The 18815-nt window shown below is 44.6% G+C and overlaps 1 protein-coding gene and 2 long non-coding RNA genes across 3 annotated transcripts in view; 2 read left to right on the top strand and 1 right to left on the bottom strand.

Moving 5' to 3' along the window:
• The window catches only part of LOC143291625 (uncharacterized), a 276976-nt gene that overhangs the window by 68062 nt on the left and 190099 nt on the right, over nucleotides 1-18815 (top strand). The gene's annotated exons all lie outside the window — the stretch shown is intronic.
• On the top strand, nucleotides 90-3049 carry LOC143291474 (uncharacterized). The gene is made up of 2 exons (XR_013056525.1): nucleotides 90-2485; nucleotides 2711-3049. It is a non-coding gene; the product is annotated as an uncharacterized LOC143291474 (long non-coding RNA).
• Nucleotides 4241-18815, bottom strand: part of LOC143291473 (cilia- and flagella-associated protein 91-like) — a 30683-nt gene continuing 16108 nt past the window's right edge. The window contains exons 11-18 of the mRNA XM_076601353.1: nucleotides 17175-17352; nucleotides 15227-15343; nucleotides 13894-13965; nucleotides 11574-11720; nucleotides 10804-11025; nucleotides 7844-7992; nucleotides 5940-6031; nucleotides 4241-5192 (exon numbers count right to left, since the gene is read on the bottom strand). Of these exons, the coding sequence (XP_076457468.1) occupies nucleotides 4834-5192; nucleotides 5940-6031; nucleotides 7844-7992; nucleotides 10804-11025; nucleotides 11574-11720; nucleotides 13894-13965; nucleotides 15227-15343; nucleotides 17175-17352 (1336 nt within the window). The 3' untranslated portion in view covers nucleotides 4241-4833. The remainder of the gene's footprint in view (nucleotides 5193-5939; nucleotides 6032-7843; nucleotides 7993-10803; nucleotides 11026-11573; nucleotides 11721-13893; nucleotides 13966-15226; nucleotides 15344-17174; nucleotides 17353-18815) is intronic.

The following is an 18815-nucleotide window of genomic DNA, read 5'->3' as shown; positions in this document are numbered from 1 at the left end:
GTGTGTGTGTGTGTGTGTGTGTGATAGAGAGAGAGAGAGATTGAGGAAAAAACTTCTTATGAGGAATATGATTTGCTGAAGGTTTCAGGTTTTTATTAAATAAAAATCATCATACGTATAATCTTAGGTGTGAACAGAAATAACTAATAACAGGAGTGGAAAGCAGTCAAATATAATGGTCTGACTGAAATGAAAACTGAATGTCAAAATCAACTGTATATTTCATTAGATTCGTGATTCCAAAAAAAAAAAAAAAAAAAAGTTGATATACCAGAAGTGGAGTTTAGAATGATTAACCCATTCAGTGCTTAAAAAGAAAAAGAGAGTGCCCCCCCATCCCCCCCCCACACCTGCCAGGGAATTTGAGGAGTCGGGAGGTAATTGGGGGGGAAAAAAAGTCCAGCACAAAACTATGATAAATACTGAAATATTAGTGAATGTTTTTGTGAAGAAAAATGAATAAGGATTCTTAATCTCAGCTCCTCCTCCCCTCCCTAGCCCCCCCACCCCCACACCCCCATTAATTTTTTTATTGCAGAGATAACTATTCAGGCATTTCATAGTGAAGATTACATAATAACCATACTTTTGTATAACAAAAAAAAAGTCTTATTTCCATCTTTACAGAATGACACCCCTCCCCACCCCCCTCCCCCCCCAAAAAGAAGAAAACAAACAAAATAATCTGAAATTTGACATGCTTGTTGTCAGTTTATACCTGCAGATGAAAATAAAACAGGTGATAGGTTTGTGATAGCCGTCACAACTCTTGCAGACGTGTAAAAGAATTAAGGTTTGTGATAACCGTCACAACTCTTGCAGACGTGTAAAAGAATTAAGGTTTGTGATAACCGTCACAACTCTTGCAGACGTGTAAAAGAATTAACTGTCCTGGCAATGACAAAACGTGGGTTCAGTCAGTGTAAAAGGTCAATCAGATAACTCAAGAAACTGAGCAGACGAGCTCTTTGACAACAAAAGAACTGGAAGCATTATTTATCAAAACACCCTCTCACTCCAAGATGTAACTGGGCCGACTAAAGTGGACTGTGCATGCCGGTTTGCCTCCTCATCCAACAAGTCAGTCATCTGATTGATGACAAAAAGCATGAAAAAAAACACACACACACACACAAAAATGGAGCGTTTCCTGTCATTTGTAATTTCAAACCCTGGGTTTCACGAAAATTGTGGATCATTTGTTCTTGTCCATTGCATGGCAGTGAAAGCAACAGTTCACTGATGTCACTGACTCAGTCTGTGGCCACGCCCCCTTTCCATACCCTGTGACCGGCCCAGGACCTATCGTCTGACACGACTCTTCTCCATCTGCCCCACCCCTTTCCCACTCCATGCGCACATATTCTGACTGTCCTCCCTGCTGGTCATTTGTCTCTCGCTCAGAAATGCTGTCTGCTTCGGTGGCATGACTGAACAAGCGTTGAATGTTGCTGTCAGTTTCGTCACTGTTGTTGTCATAACCTTCCAAGTACTAACGAATCATCAGACAACAGAGATCCATCGCCATCGTTACACATGTCTATATTCGTTTAAACGGGCTGCAAAGTCGTAAAAGTTCGCTGTCTAAGACCACTGCCTCTGCGTGTCAAAAGTTTCGTCTTTTTTTTTTGCAAATGAGGCTAACCCCCTTTCCATGTGTGTTCCAGGTGGTTCAGTATACAAATCATTATCGAGAAGAAAGAGGGGTCTTCCACTTAACATATACTCATTTTAATGGTATTTAAAAAAAAAAATCTAGACACATTAAGCTAGAGTCTGTTCATGTTCACTGAACCAAACTCAACTACCGGAAAAATCAGAACAGATGCAGGACGTCAGTGGACGTCTCTTATGGGCACTGGAGAAGCACTTAGTATATGACAAACGCTGACGTCTTGCACGCACACAATGGGTTACGGAGTGTTCCTACAGTATCATTCCAGTTTTGAAATTAAGGCATTCAAATAAAGCAAGCAAAAATTAATTTGACATTTTCAGAAATGAAGAAAAGGACAACAACAGACTGCATGCGCAAATTAATTGTAGAGAAGTTAGACAATAAGTTGGACAATCATCAAACACACAGGTAAAATCAAATAAACAAGATCAAAGAGAAGAACTGGAGAAATGTATATTCATATATGGACTGACCCCGGTGATTTTGCTGAAGCAGTGAACTGCTTTCAAAAAGTCCTTCAACCATTTCGTGGCCCTGATCGTAACTCCGTTCACAGCCGTCTGCTGTCTGTCTCAGTTTCTTTCCGTTTCTTTTCCTTCATATTCTTTAATCTCTGCAGAAGCCCACTCAGTCAATTTGTGGATTTATTCTGGTTAGGTGGAGCCAACATTTCAATCATGAACAAACTGTTAGGATGTAAAAACCACAATCAGTGGCGTTTGTTATGGTTGGGCATAGACAAAAACCACAGAAACAGATTTTCATTTTCTGTTGATTATTGAAATCCATTCTTCTTTGCTTCCTTATGTTTTAACTCAGTACGGCCAGTCCTCTCTTCTCCTCTACACAGACCCCTCAGATGTCCAGTGGGTGTCTGAATGACCCAACCTTTAGCTTCCGTCATCAGAATTGTGGTATTCTTTGTCAACATTCACATCTTCAGTATAAGAGCCTTCCACCTGCAATATTTTGATGATGGTAATTGGGGTGAAACGCTGTTAACGTCATCTCTTTCGCCGTTCGTATGGAAAGAGTTAATCTTACCGTAACAGTTACAATCAACAACACAAAATGATTACTCATTTCCAGTTTGTTAGGTACACAAAATGACACAACTGTACACCATCAATGTTTTGTTTTTCTAAATATTCCACTGAGAATTTTACTGTATGAAATTACAAGAAAAAAAAATGAAAACAATCAACATGACTGACAGGTTCTCGACAAAAAAAAAAGAAAAAAGAAAAACTGCCAGAATTTTTATGGAAAAGTTCTAAAATATTACCAAACAAAAAACTGCCAGAATTTTTATGGAAAAGTTCTAAAATATTATCAAACAAAAAACTGCTGGAATGTTTATGGAAAAAGTTCGCTGGAATGTTTATGGGAAAAGTTCTAAAAAAAAATCACAAAACACTGTCCTTTTACACTAAGGTTCAAATGATTTTATACTGAAGGTCACTGAACACAAATACAATGACAAAATAACACAAAATGCTTTATTTCAAATGTGTATATGCATGTATATATATATATATTATTGTTTAGCAAGAAATAGTGGACGGAAAGACCATATCACAGTTTTAAATCACATCTTGTACAGAGAATAAAAAATAAATGTAAAAAACAAGTTTACAGCACTATTTGTTTTAGAAAGGCCAACACCCCTTGCCCCCCCCCCCCCTCCCCCTGTCAAAAATCACCTCTTCTAAAAATGCAAATTAAAAAAAAAAAAAATTCCCATCACTACAACCATTCTGCTATCCAAGAGAATTACTCGTCTAAAAAAAAAAAAACAAACAAAAAAACCAAGCAAACACAGGATTCCATATGTACCGCACCAAGAGACCCCTTTTTGACACACAATCTTTCCGAATTCTTAGTCACAAAACATCATAATCATGCTTTCTCTTGTATCCCTGTTTATGAATTCTCCTCTCTACAAAATGGTTTTCCCTGTCTGTTCTGCAATGTTGTCTGCATTGCAGGACAAAAAAGTAAAACACACAAAATGCACCCCCCCCCCCAACCCCCCTATCCACCCCAACCCCTTCCCCTAAAAACAACAACAAACAAACAAACAAACAACCATAGAAAACCCAGGAGACTGTTGCATATATGTGAAAATATTATTACCTGACCCCTGACCCCCACACGCACTTCCCTTCTTAACGAAAAAAACCCATCAACAACATGAACTAAACTAAAATGTACATTGGAACCGTTCAGGCAGAGAACCCCCCCCCTTAAAACTTCTATAAAAAAAAAAAAAAAAAAAAACCCACCCCCCTCACTCCACAAAACAACTGATACCCCTCAAGAAAAAAAACCCCACAAAACATTCTCTCAAGGACCAGAGATAATCGACGACAAAGTCACCACCATCAGACAGAAAATGCTTTCACAGTAAATCACACACACTTGGCCTTAAATCATTTATCTGAAAAAAAAAAAAACCCAAAAAAACCACACACTAAAAAAACATGAGAATAAAACGCTGAGGAAAAAAAAAAAAGAAGAAGGGAAAAAAAAAAGTCGGGTAGGGGTGAGGGGGTGGGGGAAGCATGAATGGACAGCTGTACAGCTTTCCCTAAAATCAACACAAAGTGAACAAAGAAACAAAGGGGGGGGGGGGGGGGGCAGGGAGGTGCAAAGAAGAAGAAGAAAAAGGAATACAAACACACCACATACAGTGAACAAAGAAAGAGAGGAGAAGGTGGAAAGAGAGAGAGCAGGAGGACAGAGGAAACGACAAAAACAAAATCAGCATGAAGACAACGACACTCCAAAAAAAATACAGACAGACACCACGGACAAAACTTCACCAAGACCAATACCAACACACACACACACACAAATAAACATTACAAACCCACAAGCAAAGAGAGAAGAAAAAAAAAAAAGAAAGATCACAAAATTTTACAAGGTTACAAGAATTTAAAAAAAAAAAAAAAAAAAAAAAAAGACACCCTCCCAAACTAAGAATTCTTTCCGTTTCAAAACACATCAAGGCCCCCAAACAACTCGTGAGCACTGAAGGACAGGAGTCCAAGGACACAAACGAGTACCCACAAAGTAACGAACAAACGCCAAACAATGACCGCCTCCCCCCTTCACGGCAGGCGGTATATCACCCCACCACCCATAGCCTGAATTCACTCGGCCTGGTCCGCTTCGCTTGACACGGCCAGATCCAAGCTGCCCTGACTCTGAGCATGATCTGAGCCGCTCTGAGCAGGATCTGAGCCGCTTGGAGCAGGATCCGAGCCGCTCGGAGCAGGATCCGAACCAGTCGGAGCAGGCTCCGAAATGCTCGCTTCAGGCTCCACGCTGATGCTGGGGGTGGGAACAGGCTCGGTGGAGGACGCCTCGGCAGGCTCCGAGGTGGTGGGCTGAGCAGCGGTGGGTTTGTCCGTGGACGGCCTGCGGGGGGACTGGATGCTGATGATCTCCTCGCCTTCCTTGTGGATTTCCTTGTGGGCCGCCAGCAGGAACTTGCGCTGCTGTCTGCGAACTGCGCCGCGTGCACGCGCATACACACACACACACACATGTGAATGTTTTTTTTTGTTTTTTTTGACAATTTCAAGATGTTATCTGCTATTGCAGAAGGTTTGCTGCATAGTCCAATAGGACATTTGTTATTGGTGTTTGATGTCGGCGTTTCCTTTGATATGACCATGCCACACCCTTTTAATGTTCCCCCCCCCCCCCCCCCCCCACCCCCAATGCCCGACCAGCAGCATAACCTAACGCACTTAGTCAGGTCCTGAGTATGCATGCATACACATTTGTGTACCTATCAAGAGTAGTTTCTTTTTTGGTTTTTTTTTCTATAGAATTTTTGCCCGAGGACAACACTCTCGTTGCCATGGGCTTTTTTTTTTTTTCAGTGCACCAAGTGCATGCACACAGGACCTCGGTTTATCGTCTCGTACAAATAACTTAAGACGCTCAGTTTCATTTTCCAGTCAAACTTGAGAGAAAGGAAGAGAGAGAGAGAGAGAGAGAGAGAGAGAGAGAGAGGATTGGAACCCAGGACTTCACAGAGACTCTGTACTGGCAGAAGAGCGTCTTAACCGTTCTGCCACCTTGGTATGTGGGGGTGGGGGGGGTTGGACTTGTAATGAGCGGCACTGGAGTAAAGCCACTGAAAACGGTGCAGACCAACGTTTGGGGCACGCAAGAAATAATGTAAGCAAATATAAAAAAAATGAACGATAAACTCAAAAATGAAACAGAACAAAGGGTGACCACTCACTCTTGTCCCTGACGGTGGCTTTCTGCACCTCCGGCAGCAGGAAGCAGTGAACCAGGTCCGCCACGATCTCCTCCGACTCCAGCTGAGTGCGTCTGCAACGTGACACGGGTTGTGCTGCACTGCTGATCGCATTGTGTTGTGTTTTGGCGTGTGTTGTGTTGTGTTGTGTTGTGTTGTGTTGCGATGTGGTGTGGTGTGGTGTGGTGTGGTGTGGTGTAAAGTGATGTGTTGTGATGTGATGTAATGTGATGTGATGTGATGTGCTGTGGTGTGGTGTGTTGCGATGTAAAGTGATGTGTTGTGATGTGATGTAATGTGATGTGATGTGATGTGATGTGCTGTGGTGTGGTGTGATGTAAAGTGATGTGTTGTGATGTGATGTAATGTGATGTGATGTGCTGTGGTGTGTTGTGATGTAAAGTGATGTGTTGTGATGTGATGTAATGTGATGTGATGTGATGTGATGTGCTGTGGTGTGGTGTGATGTAAAGTGATGTGTTGTGATGCAAAGTGATGTGTTGTGATGAGATGACGTGTTGTGTTGTGTTGTGTTGTGCTGTGTAGTGGTGTGGTGTGGTGTGGTGTGGTGTGATGAGATGACGTGTTGTGTTGTGATGTGATGTGCTGTGTAGTCGTGTGGTGTGGTGTGGTGTGGTGTGATGTAAAGTGATATGATGTGTTGAGATGATGTGTTGTGTTGTGTTGTGATGTGATGTGCTGTGTAGTGGTGTGGTGTGGTGTGGTGTGGTGTGGTGTGTTGTGATGAGATGATGTGTTGTGCTGTGTTGCGCTGCGTTGCATCGTGGCGTTGTCTTGTGCTGTTATCATACTGTAATTGTAATGTAATTGTACTGCAGCTGTATTGCATTGTGTTGTTCTCCATTGCACTGCATGCTCCGCACTGTACTGCACCAATGCCTTCGTTCTGTATTGTACTGTATGTGTCGCAGTGTCCCGTGCTGTATTGCGCTGCATTGTTTCGTACTCTGCTGAACTTGGTCTTGCCTTACATCTTTTGTCACATTAAGATTCCTTTGTGTGAAATTCTGTGGAGGGAGTGAAACGTTTGGTCCGTATATATACATGGGGAAACTGAAACCCAGTATCTGTATCAGTATCAGTATCAGTAGCTCAAGGAGGCGTCACTGCCTTCGGTCAAATCCATATATATGCTACACCACATCTGCCAAGCAGATGCCTGACCAGCAGCGTAACCCTATGCACTTAGTCAGGCCTTGAGAAAAAGAAAAAAAAGAAAAAAAAAAGATTTAAAAAAACAAACAAACAAAAAAAACAAATAAAGTAAAAATAACAACAACAACAACAACAAAAAAAAGAAGAAAAAAGAAAAAAAAAAGAAGATAAATACATAAAAAATACTACTACTACTAATAATAATATTTAAAAGGCACAAAATCTTGATTGTCAACTCTAGGCGTGCGCGCGCACACACACACACACATACGTACACATACACACACACACACACATGTACACATACACACACACAAAGAAAAAACAAACAAACAAACCCCCCCAAAAAAACCCAGGACATTCGCATTGGACTGAAACCCAGGACATTCGCTTAGGACTGAAACCCAGGACTGAAACCCAGGACATTCGCTTAGGACTGAAACCCAGGACATTCGCTTAGGACTGAAACCCAGGACTGAAACCCAGGACATTCGCTTAGGACTGAAACCCAGGACATTCGCTTAGGACTGAAACCCAGGACTGAAACCCAGGACATTCGCTTAGGACTGAAACCCAGGACATTCGCTTAGGATTGAAACCCAGTTCGCTTAGGACTGAAACCCAGGACTGAAACCCAGGACATTCGCTTCGTAGCATTACATGACCACCAGGCGTCAGTCGGTCACATGTGGGACCCCACCACCACTGACCTGTCCTCCACCTCGTAGGCGATGTTGTTGATGCGGTCGGCCTGCTGCTTGATCTCCTCCCTGGCCTGAGTGTCGGCCGTCTTGTCCACCGCCCCCAGGATGATGTCCTCCAGGTAGGTGTCCACGGTGCTCTGGTGCACCTTGATCACCTGCACGTCACATCAGTTATCGTGGTGTGTACAGCGTTATCACAGTGTGTGTGCACAGCGTTACTACAATGTGTCAACATCAATTCATTATCATGGTGTATACATCGTTATCACAGTGTGTGTACAGCGTTATCACAGTGTGTGCACAGTGTTACTACACTGTGTCAACATCATTATCATGGTGTGTACAGCGTTATCACAGTGTGTGTGTACATCGTTACCACAGTGTGTCAACATCATTATCATGGCGTGTACATCGTTATCACAGTGTGTGTACATTGTTATCACAGTGTGTGTACATCGTTACCACAGTGTGTCAACATCATTATCATGGTGTATACATCGTTATCACAGTATGTGTACATCGTTACCACAGTGTGTGCACAGTGTTACTACACTGTGTCAACATCATTATCATGGTGTGTACATCGTTATCACAGTGTGTGTACATCGTTACCACAGTGTGTGTACAGCATTACCACAGTGTGTCAACATCATTATCACAGTGTGTGTACACTGTTATCACAGTGTGTGTACATCATTATCACAGTGTGTGTACTGCATTATCACAGTGTGTGTACATCATTATCACAGTGTGTGTACTGCATTATCACAGTGTGTGTACATCATTATCACAGTGTGTGTACATCGTTATCAAAGTGTGTGTACTGCATTATCACAGTGTGTGTACATCGTTATCACAGTGTGTCAACATCATTATCATGGTGTGTGCAGCGTTATCACAGTGTGTGTACATCGTTATCACAGTGTGTGTACTGCATTATCACAGTGTGTGTACAGCATTATCACAGTGTGTGTACATCGTTATCAAAGTGTGTGTACTGCATTATCACAGTGTGTGTACATCGTTATCACAGTGTGTCAACATCATTATCATGGTGTGTGCAGCGTTATCACAGTGTGTGTACATCGTTATCACAGTGTGTGTACATCGTTATCACAGTGTATTACAGCATTATCACAGTGTGTGTACAGCATTATCACAGTGTGTGTACAGCATTATCACAGTGTGTGTACTGCGTTATCACAGTGTATTACAGCGTTATCACAGTGTGTGTACAGCGTTACCACAGTGTGTGCACAGCGTTATCACAGTGTGTGTACATCGTTATCACAGTGTGTCTACATCGTTATCACAGTGTGTTAACATCGTTATCACAGTGTGTCTACATCATTATCATGGTGTGTACATCGTCATCACAGTGTGTCAACATCATTATCACAGTGTGTGTATATCGTTATCACAGTGTGTGTACATCGTTATCACAGCATGTGTACATCGTTAACGCAGTGTGTCAACATCATTATCATGGTGTGTACATCGTTATCACAGTGTGTGTACTGCGTTATCACAGTGTGTGTACAGCATTACTACAGTGTGTCAACATCATTATCATGGTGTGTGTACATTGTTATTACAGTGTGTGCACAGCGTTATCACAGTGTGTCTACATCATTATCATGGTGTGTAAATCGTTATCACAGTGTGTGTACATCATTATCATGGTGTGTAAATCGTTACCACAAAGTGTCTACATCATTATCATGGTGTGCAAATCGTTATCACAGTGTGTCAACATCATTATCATGGTGTGTACTACGTTATCACAGTGTGTGTACAGCGTTATCACAGTGTGTGTACAGCGTTATCACACTGTGTGTACATCATTATCACGGTGTGTACACTGCCATCACCGTGTGTACACTGCCATCATGGCGCGTACATCATTATCAGCATGTACATCGATATCACGGTGTGTTCACTGTCATCAGACAGAATGATGTCCTCCAGGTGAGGTGTCCACCGTGCTCCGGTGCACCTTCATCACCTGTGCGTCACCGTGTGTGTACAACGTTATCAGGGTGTGTGTATACATCGTTATCATGGTGTGTTCATTGTTATCACAGTGTGTACATTGTTTTCACAGTGTGTGTACACTAATGTCATGAGGTGTGTACATCATTGTCATGGTGTGTACTTTGTCATCATAGGTGTGTACATCATTATCAAAATAATAATAATAATAATAATAATAGGCATTTATGGCGCTTAATCTTACCAAAGCCCTAAGCGCTTACAAAAACAAAAATACACATAGGACAAGTATACTGGGACGAAACAGCACAGGCATCAAGGGACAGTCACCACTTCCACCACCACGATTTTTGCCATTCTCTTATCACGCACACAACAGACGCAACACGAAGAAGGGACAAACAAACTGGAGAGGAATGAAATAGCAATGCCAATCAGGATGTGAAAAGAGTACAAGTTTTAAGAGAAGACTTGAAGGATGACAGAGAAAGCGAACTGCGGAGGGTGCGGAGGGTGCGGAGGGCAGTCATTCGGATGAGACGATAAACCGAGGTCCCGTGTGCAGCATGCACTTAGCGCACGTAAAAGAACCCACGGCAACAAAAGGGTTGTTCCTGGCAAAATTCTGTAGAAAAATCCACTTCGATAGGAAAAAACAAATAAAACTGCATGCAGGTAAAAAAAAAAAACCCCCAAAAAAGGGTGGCGCTGTATAGTGTAGCGACGCGCTCACCCTGGGGAGAGCAGACCGAATTTCACACAGAGAAATCTGTTGTGATTAAAAAGAAATGCAAAATGCAAATGCAAATGCAAAAAATACACTGTCATCATCACTGTGAATGATGATGTCCCCCCCAGGTGGAACGTCCACCGTGTTCTGGTGCACCTTCATCACCTGTACGTCACAATGCGTGCATGCGTGTACGTACGTACGTACGTATGTCATGCCTCACCCACCATCGTCACACCCTCACCTGCTTGAAGACCTCGTCCTCCTCCCGCCGGCGCCGCTCCTCCACCTGCCGGCGGCCGCTCTCCTCGGCCTCGCGGATGCGGCGCTGGCGCTCGGCCAGCATGGAGAAGGCGTGGATGCGGCGCTCCTCTTGCAGGCGAATCAGCTCCTTGCTCAGGAAGTCGAACATGTCGCCCAGGCTCTCCCCCTCCAACCCACTCAGGGCCTCATCCACCAGCGATTCCTGCAGCAAGGGCGAGGCCAGGCAGGGATGACGGGGTGTGGAGGTGAAGGCAGCCACAGAGGCAGGAAGGGGCAGGTTTGTGAACACATTTATGACATACAGTAAGGGCCTCGGCGGCTTGCACATTACTTACAGTAGGGCTTTCAATACGCTTACATATACAAATTACTTATGGTAGGGCTTACAAATTACTTATGGCCGGCAGGCCTTAAATTAGTTACACACACATACAAACTGCTTACGGTAGGGCTTACTGATTACTAACGGTAGGCCTTACAAATTGCATAAGGTAGAGGTTACTTATTACACACACATACACACACATACACACACACAGAGGACAAGCAAACACTCCCCAAACATCTCCACTCCCTACAACAACCACCCCCTACACACACACACACACACACACACACAGAGGACGAACACAACCACTCCCCATTCAACTCCAACCTCCTCCACATCCCTCCACCCCACCGGCCCCCTCCCACACACACCCCCCCCACCACCCACCCCCCAGGCCCTCCCATCCGCCCACACACACAGACCTTGTGTTCGTGCAGACGTCTCTGCCTCTGCAGTGCCAGGGTGGCCTGCATCTCCTTCAGCTTCTCCGCCTGCTCTGTCTCCTGCAGGGCGTGGGTGCTCCTCAGCTCCTGGATCAGCTCCATGCGCTTCTCCTTGCCCTCAAACATCTGTCATCACCACACACACACAGAGCCCTCAATGACCCTCAAACATCTGTCGTCACCACACACACAGCCCTCAATGACCCTCAAACATCTGTCGTCACCACACACACACACAGCCCTCAATGACCCTCAAACACAGCCCAATGACCCTCAAACATCTGTCGTCACCACACACACACACAGAGCCCTCAATGACCCTCAAACATCTGTCGTCACCACACACACAGCCCTCAATGACCCTCAAACATCTGTCGTCACCACACACACAGAGCCCTCAATGACCCTCAAACATCTGTCATCACCACACACACCAGCCCTCAATGACCCTCAAACATCTGTCGTCACCACACACACAGCCCTCAATGACCCTCAAACATCTGTCGTCACCACACACAGAGAGCCCCTCAACCCTCAAACATAACCCTCAAACATCTGTTGTCAACACACACACACAGCCCTCAATGACCCTCAAACATCTGTCGTACAACGCTCAAACATCTGTCACAGTGCCGTCGGTGACCCTCAGAAAACGTTCGTCACAGTGGCCTCAAACATGTCATCACACACAGCCCTCAAATATCTGTCACCACACACAGCCCTCAATGACCCTCAAACATCTGTCACCACCACACAGAGCCCTCAATGACCCTCAAAGTCAAATACCTGTCACAGACAGCCATCAATAAACCCTCCAGCATCTGTCACAGTGCCCTCAAAAATATGTTGCAACACAGCCCTCCAACATCTGTCGGTGCCCTCAAACATCTGCCGCACAGCTGTCAAACATGTCACACACAGCTCACCAACATCTGTCATCACACAGCTCTCAATGACCCTCAAATATCTGTCACACAACCCTCAAACATCTGTCACACACAGTCCTCACTGACCCTCAAATATCGGTCACACAACCCTCAAACATATGTCACACACAGCCCTCAATGACCCTCAAATATCTGTCACACAGCCCTTAAACATCTGCTGCACACAGCCCTCAAACATCTGTTGCGCACAACTCTAAACGACCCTAAAAAAAATCTGCCACCACTCAATGACCTTCAAACATCTGACCCTCAAACATTTGTCACACACAGCCATCAATAGCCCCTAAACATCTGTCATCACTCGATCCTTTTTTTCTTTTCTTTTCTTTTTTTTTTTTGGTTCTCACTGTCAGCCCAGCCAGAACTATATGGCGAAATGAAGTAAGAGAATGGTCTCTTGCAAAGGATAAAGTACCCAGTAAACGCCACTGTTTTAAAAATAGATGGATAGCACATGGGCCAGGAAAGCTGAAGCCAACAGCTGAGCGCTCGCCTACACATATGAAGTTGCCGCTTCGCACTGTACTGACACAAGTAGCAAAATGGCTATCTGAACACTTCCGCTGGCTTCAGTTAGCAAAGGGGCTCAAAGAAGGGATACACTATCCACCTTTTTTTTTTCTTAGATCAGTGAGTAAACGCCCACCACTAAGGTTAGGGGAAATTCAGTGACAAAAACAAAACACCCACCGCTAAGTTTAGGGGAAATTCAGTGACAAAAACAAAACACCCACCACTAAGTTTAGGGGAAATTCAGTGATTAAAATAAAACACCCACCACTAAGTTTAGGGGAAATTCAGTGACAAAAACAAAAACACCCACCACTAAGTTTAGGGGAAATTCAGTGACAAAAACAAAACAAACACCCACCTCTGTCCAGGACTCCCCCACACGACAACAACCAGGACAGGGCGTGTGATTGATGCTGTGTGGGGCCCGGGTTCCCCTGGTTGAACCAGGGAGCTTAATGGTCGCACATAGACATCAGTCATCCAGAGCACGCCCCCCCCCCATCCCCACCCCTATTGTGGATTGTCGCCACTGGGTCACAAACAAGACAAGACATCGCAAGGACCAGTCTCGGACCAATAACAACCAGGACTCCACCACCCCGAACACAGTACGGACCACGGACATCGCCGGCAGCCATAACACAGCAAGGACACTCCTCGAACAAGACCACAGGACCACGTCACACCCCCACAGAGAAGACCACAGCCACGAACAACTTGACCTTAAGGGCTTAATGCCGATAAGGTCGTTAAACTCAACTCTACCCCCTACCTACACCTCCTCCGCCCTCCCCTTAAAAAAAACAACAACCACCAGTCCCCAGATGAGGTTGACTGACCATGTTCTGCACGGCACGGCCTCGCAGGATCTGCTGCAGGAAGATGATGGCCAGCTCCTTCTCCTCCTCCTCCTGTGTACACATATCAGCACTGGGGTCATCATCATCGTCATCATCATCATCATTATCAGCATCAACATAAACATTGTTGTGGGTTATCATCATCACCTCTGTCATCATCATCATCATCATCATCATCATCAATGTAAACACTGCCACTGGGTCATCATCATCACCTCTGCCATCATCGTCATCATCATCATCATCATCAATGTAAACACTGCCCCTGGGGTCATCACCATCACCTCTGTCATCATCATCATCATCATCAATGTAAACACTGCCATTGGGGTCATCATCATCACGTCTGTCATCATCATCATCATCACCAATGTAAACATTGTCACTGGGTCAGCATCATCTCCTCCTCCATCATCATCATCAATGTAAACACTGTCACTGGGGTCATCATCATCACGTCTGTCATCATCATCATCATCATCAATGTAAACACTGCCATTGGGGTCATCATCATCACGTCTGTCATCATCATCATCATCAATGTAAACACTGTCACTGGGTTATCATCATCTCCTCCATCATCATCATCATCATCATCATCAATGTAAACACTGCCATTGGGGTCATCATCATCACGTCTGTCATCATCATCATCATCATCATCATCAATGTAAACACTGCCCCTGGGGTCATCACCATCACCTCTGTCATCATCATCATCAATGTAAACACTGCCATTGGGGTCATCATCATCACGTCTGTCATCATCATCATCATCATCACCAATGTAAACATTGTCACTGGGTCAGCATCATCTCCTCCTCCATCATCATCATCAATGTAAACACTGTCACTGGGGTCATCATCATCACCTCTGTCATCATCATCATCAATGTAAACACTGTCACTGGGGTCATCATCATCACGTCTGTCATCATCATCATCATCAATGTAAACACTGTCACTGGGTTATCATCATCTCCTCCATCATCATCATCATCATCATCATCAATGTAAACACTGCCATTGGGGTCATCATCATCACGTCTGTCATCATCATCATCATCACCAATGTAAACATTGTCACTGGGTCAGCATCATCAAACTAACTTTTACACAACCTCTACAAACACACACACATACTCACATACACACCTAAACACCCCAAAACAACACACACACACACACACACACCAAACCCACTCCTACACCCCCCCCCAAAAAAAAAACACATATTCAGCCCCCCCCCACCCCCACTCCCTACCTCCCTCCCTCCCACACCCACACCCACAGCCACACAGGGTGTACCCACCTCATCAGGAGCCTGGACAGCAGGGGTGGGAGGTCTGGGCACAGGCTTCTCGATCTTCTGCAGGAAGCGCAGAGGCTTGGCCTCCTCCTGTCCCCGCAGCTTCTCCGCCTTGATGGCCTGTCAGCATCATTGCCGTCATTGTCATCAACATCATCGTCGTCGTCGTCATCGTCAGCATCACTGGCGTCACTGTCATCATCGTCATCGTCGTCATCATCATTATCATTGTCGTCGTCGTCATCGTCATCATCATCGTCGTCGTCGTCATCATCATTATCATCGTCACTGTCATCATCACCATCATCATCATCATCATCGACTTTGTCATCATCATTATCATTGTCGTTGTCATCATCATCACCATCATCTTCGTTGTCATCATCATCATCGTCGTCGTCATTTTCTTATCATCATCTTCTATGTTATCATCTTCATCATTGTCATCACCGTCGTCATCACTGTAGTCATCACCATCATTAGTTGTTATCATCACTGTTGTCATCATCATCATCATAGTCGTCGTCATCATCATCCTCTTCATCATCATCATCATTGTTGTCATCATCATCATCATCATCACCAACACTGATATCACCGTGGTTCTCTTCATCATCACTGTCATCATTATCATCATCATCAAAGTCATCATGATATATTGGCTATCAATCATATTGTATTTTGCTGTGTTGCATGGTTTTGTATTGTACTGCACTGTATTACTGTTTGTCACAGACTTCGTGTATTTGTCCTCCTAGGTAGGGGGAAGGGGGAGCATGTACCCATGCCCCATCAATAGATTTTTTAAACAATTCTTTGACTTTTTTCTCTCTGAGCCCACCTCCAGTGGGTACAGTGGTGTTGTGGTGTGTGTGTTCGTAAATTGGCTCCCGGGTGAGGGGGTTGCGGAGGGGGAGTGAAGGGATGTTGGGAGGGGGGGGGGGGAGCATGTACCCACAAATGCACACACAATCAATATATATTTTTTTTAAAACTATTTCTTTTTGTCTTAATGTATTGTGCCCATGACCTACCCGTTGTGCTTCCTACGACATAATTATGCCCCCAAGCCATCTTCGCTTTATCTTTTTCTCTCTGAACGCTCCCCCCGCCCCCACCCTCATATACGCCCTGACCGCACCTCCACACCCAGTGTGTGTTGTTGTGTGTGTGGTGTGGTGTGTCGTGTGAGTGTTGTGGTGTGTGTTGTGGCGGTGTGTTGTTGCCCACATGTGTGTACATGTGTGTGTGTGTGTGTGTGTGTGTGTGTGTGTGTGCGTGAAATTTGGGCTTCTCCCTTGGGGGTGGAGGGGGGTGGTTTGCCGGTGGGGGGGGGAGTGAAGGGGATGTTTGGGAGGGTGGGGGGGGGGGAGCATGTACCCACAAATGCAACACAATCAATATATATATATTTTTTTAAAACTATTTCTTTTTGTCTGTAAGTGTAATTTGTTGTCCCAGGGACCTGAACCCCGTGTGGATGCTCGCTTCCTAGTCAGACATAATTATGCCACCACAATGCCATCTTTCGCTATATATTCTTTTTTTTCTCTCTGAACGCTCTCCCCCCCCCCCCCACCCTCTCCCAATATTACCCACCCCTGACCCGCACCTCCACATACCCAGTGTGTGTGTGTGTGTGTGTATGAATGTGTTTGTGTGTGTGTGTGTGTGTGTGCACGCACGTGTGCGCGTGTACAAATGTGCGTGCGTGTGTATGTTGAAACGAACAAAAGAGTACATATCCGAATCATCTTCAAGTGAAGAGAAAGAAAAAAAACAACCAAATAGTTAAAGAGAATACGACAATGGTGTACAACCAATCCAACACCTCCCACCCTCACCCCCCACCCAAAATCCTCTCCCCAGACATTCCAACTCCACCCCATACTCACCCACCCATCCACCCCTTACCCACCCACTCCACACGCACCCACACCCACACCCCCACCTCATGCATTTCCGTCAGCTCTCTCTCCTGGCGGTAGCGCCGCTTGGTGAACCCGGCCTTGGTGACGGTGGCCGGCTTGGGCGCTTTAACGCGCGGCTGCGTGACAAAGTCCGGCAGGGAGGCCTCCAGCTCCAGGAGACCTTGGTAGGTGGACAGGTAGCGGCTCTTCACCACGTACCTGTACATAGGTAGGTGAGGGGGTGGGGGCGGGGGAAGGGGTAGGGGGTGGAGGAGAGAGGAGTTTTTATTAAAAATATTTCTATTAATATATTTTCTAAAGAAGTTAAGGCCCGCTTGTTAGGTGATTTTTAACATTTTTTCTTCATTTTTGTTTTTGGGTTTCAAATTCTAAATATCTCCTGATTTTGTTGATTTTTGGTGAACTTGCAGTCTGGTTATCATACTTTTAGAGCCAATAAACAAAAATCTTGTTATATATATCTAAGTATTTAAAAAAAATATTTTCTTTAGATCACTGTATGTGTGGTCACGAGATGGGTTGGTTATCAAATGTCAGCATAATTTCTAAAGTTTTAACTCAATTGACTTCAAACTTTGCACAGTGATAGAACACAGTCAGATGCTTAAGCAGTTCATATGTTGATGTTACTGTGATAGTGATTTCAATTCCTGAATTTGAATTTTTGAGCGGAGATGTTTCATCTACTATATAAAGATACTGATCTGAGGTGATGATGTAACTGATGTTTTTATGACTTAAATGGGTGTTTTATATTCCTGTAATTGATGGCTCCTTTATATCGGACTTGCTTTGCTATGACTGAGTGGAGTGCTATTTTGTTCAGCAAATGCTGTGTGCCAAACTTTACCGTTCTGCTTGTAACCTGTATGTATCACACACTTCACCACATTTAATTTCTCTACCAAGAGATAATAAAGGTGTTTTTTTCTGATTCTGATGAAGGGGGTGTGGGGAAGATGGGGGCATGGGGGGGATTATTCAGTGAACATGTCCCTGTGTTTTGCCTTTGCTTTTTTTTTTTTTTTTTTTGAGCTGAGACTGGTATGCATGTATGTGTATGTGTAAGGCTGTTTCTTTTAAACCCTGTACGTGGAACACTTGAGGGTGGGGGCAGTCATTCAGTGAACACTGTCCCCATGTTTTGCCTACGCTGCTGAGACAGGTATGGGTGCATGTGTATGTATACATATATATATATCTCTCTTTGTATATATATGTGTGTGGGGTTGGGGGTGGGGGATATGGGTGTATGTGTATGTGTATGGCCACTTCTTTGAAAACCCCTGCATGTGGAGCACTTGTGTCTGCATGTATGCATGGCAGACAAGACACACGCTCGCACAAGCACACAAATACATACACACACAAAGACACAGACATGCACACAGAAACATGCACACACACACACACACACATGCACACATGCATACACACACGCAGACACATTTACACTCTTGCATGCACCCACCCTTCCACCTACACACACACACACATATCCTAATCCACAGACACACAGATGGAGAGAAAGACACACACATAGATGCACAGACACACACACACCAATCCACAGATGCACAGACACAGACACAGACACATCCACACACACACACTTACACACGCATCTACACACACACACACACCTACACACACACTTATCC

The sequence above is a fragment of the Babylonia areolata genome, chromosome 17 (genome assembly GCF_041734735.1).
Source record: "Babylonia areolata isolate BAREFJ2019XMU chromosome 17, ASM4173473v1, whole genome shotgun sequence".
Taxonomy (NCBI): Eukaryota; Metazoa; Mollusca; class Gastropoda; order Neogastropoda; family Buccinidae; genus Babylonia; species Babylonia areolata.
The sequence above is the reverse complement of the archived record's forward strand: the minus strand, read 5'-3'. Positions and strand labels throughout refer to the sequence as shown.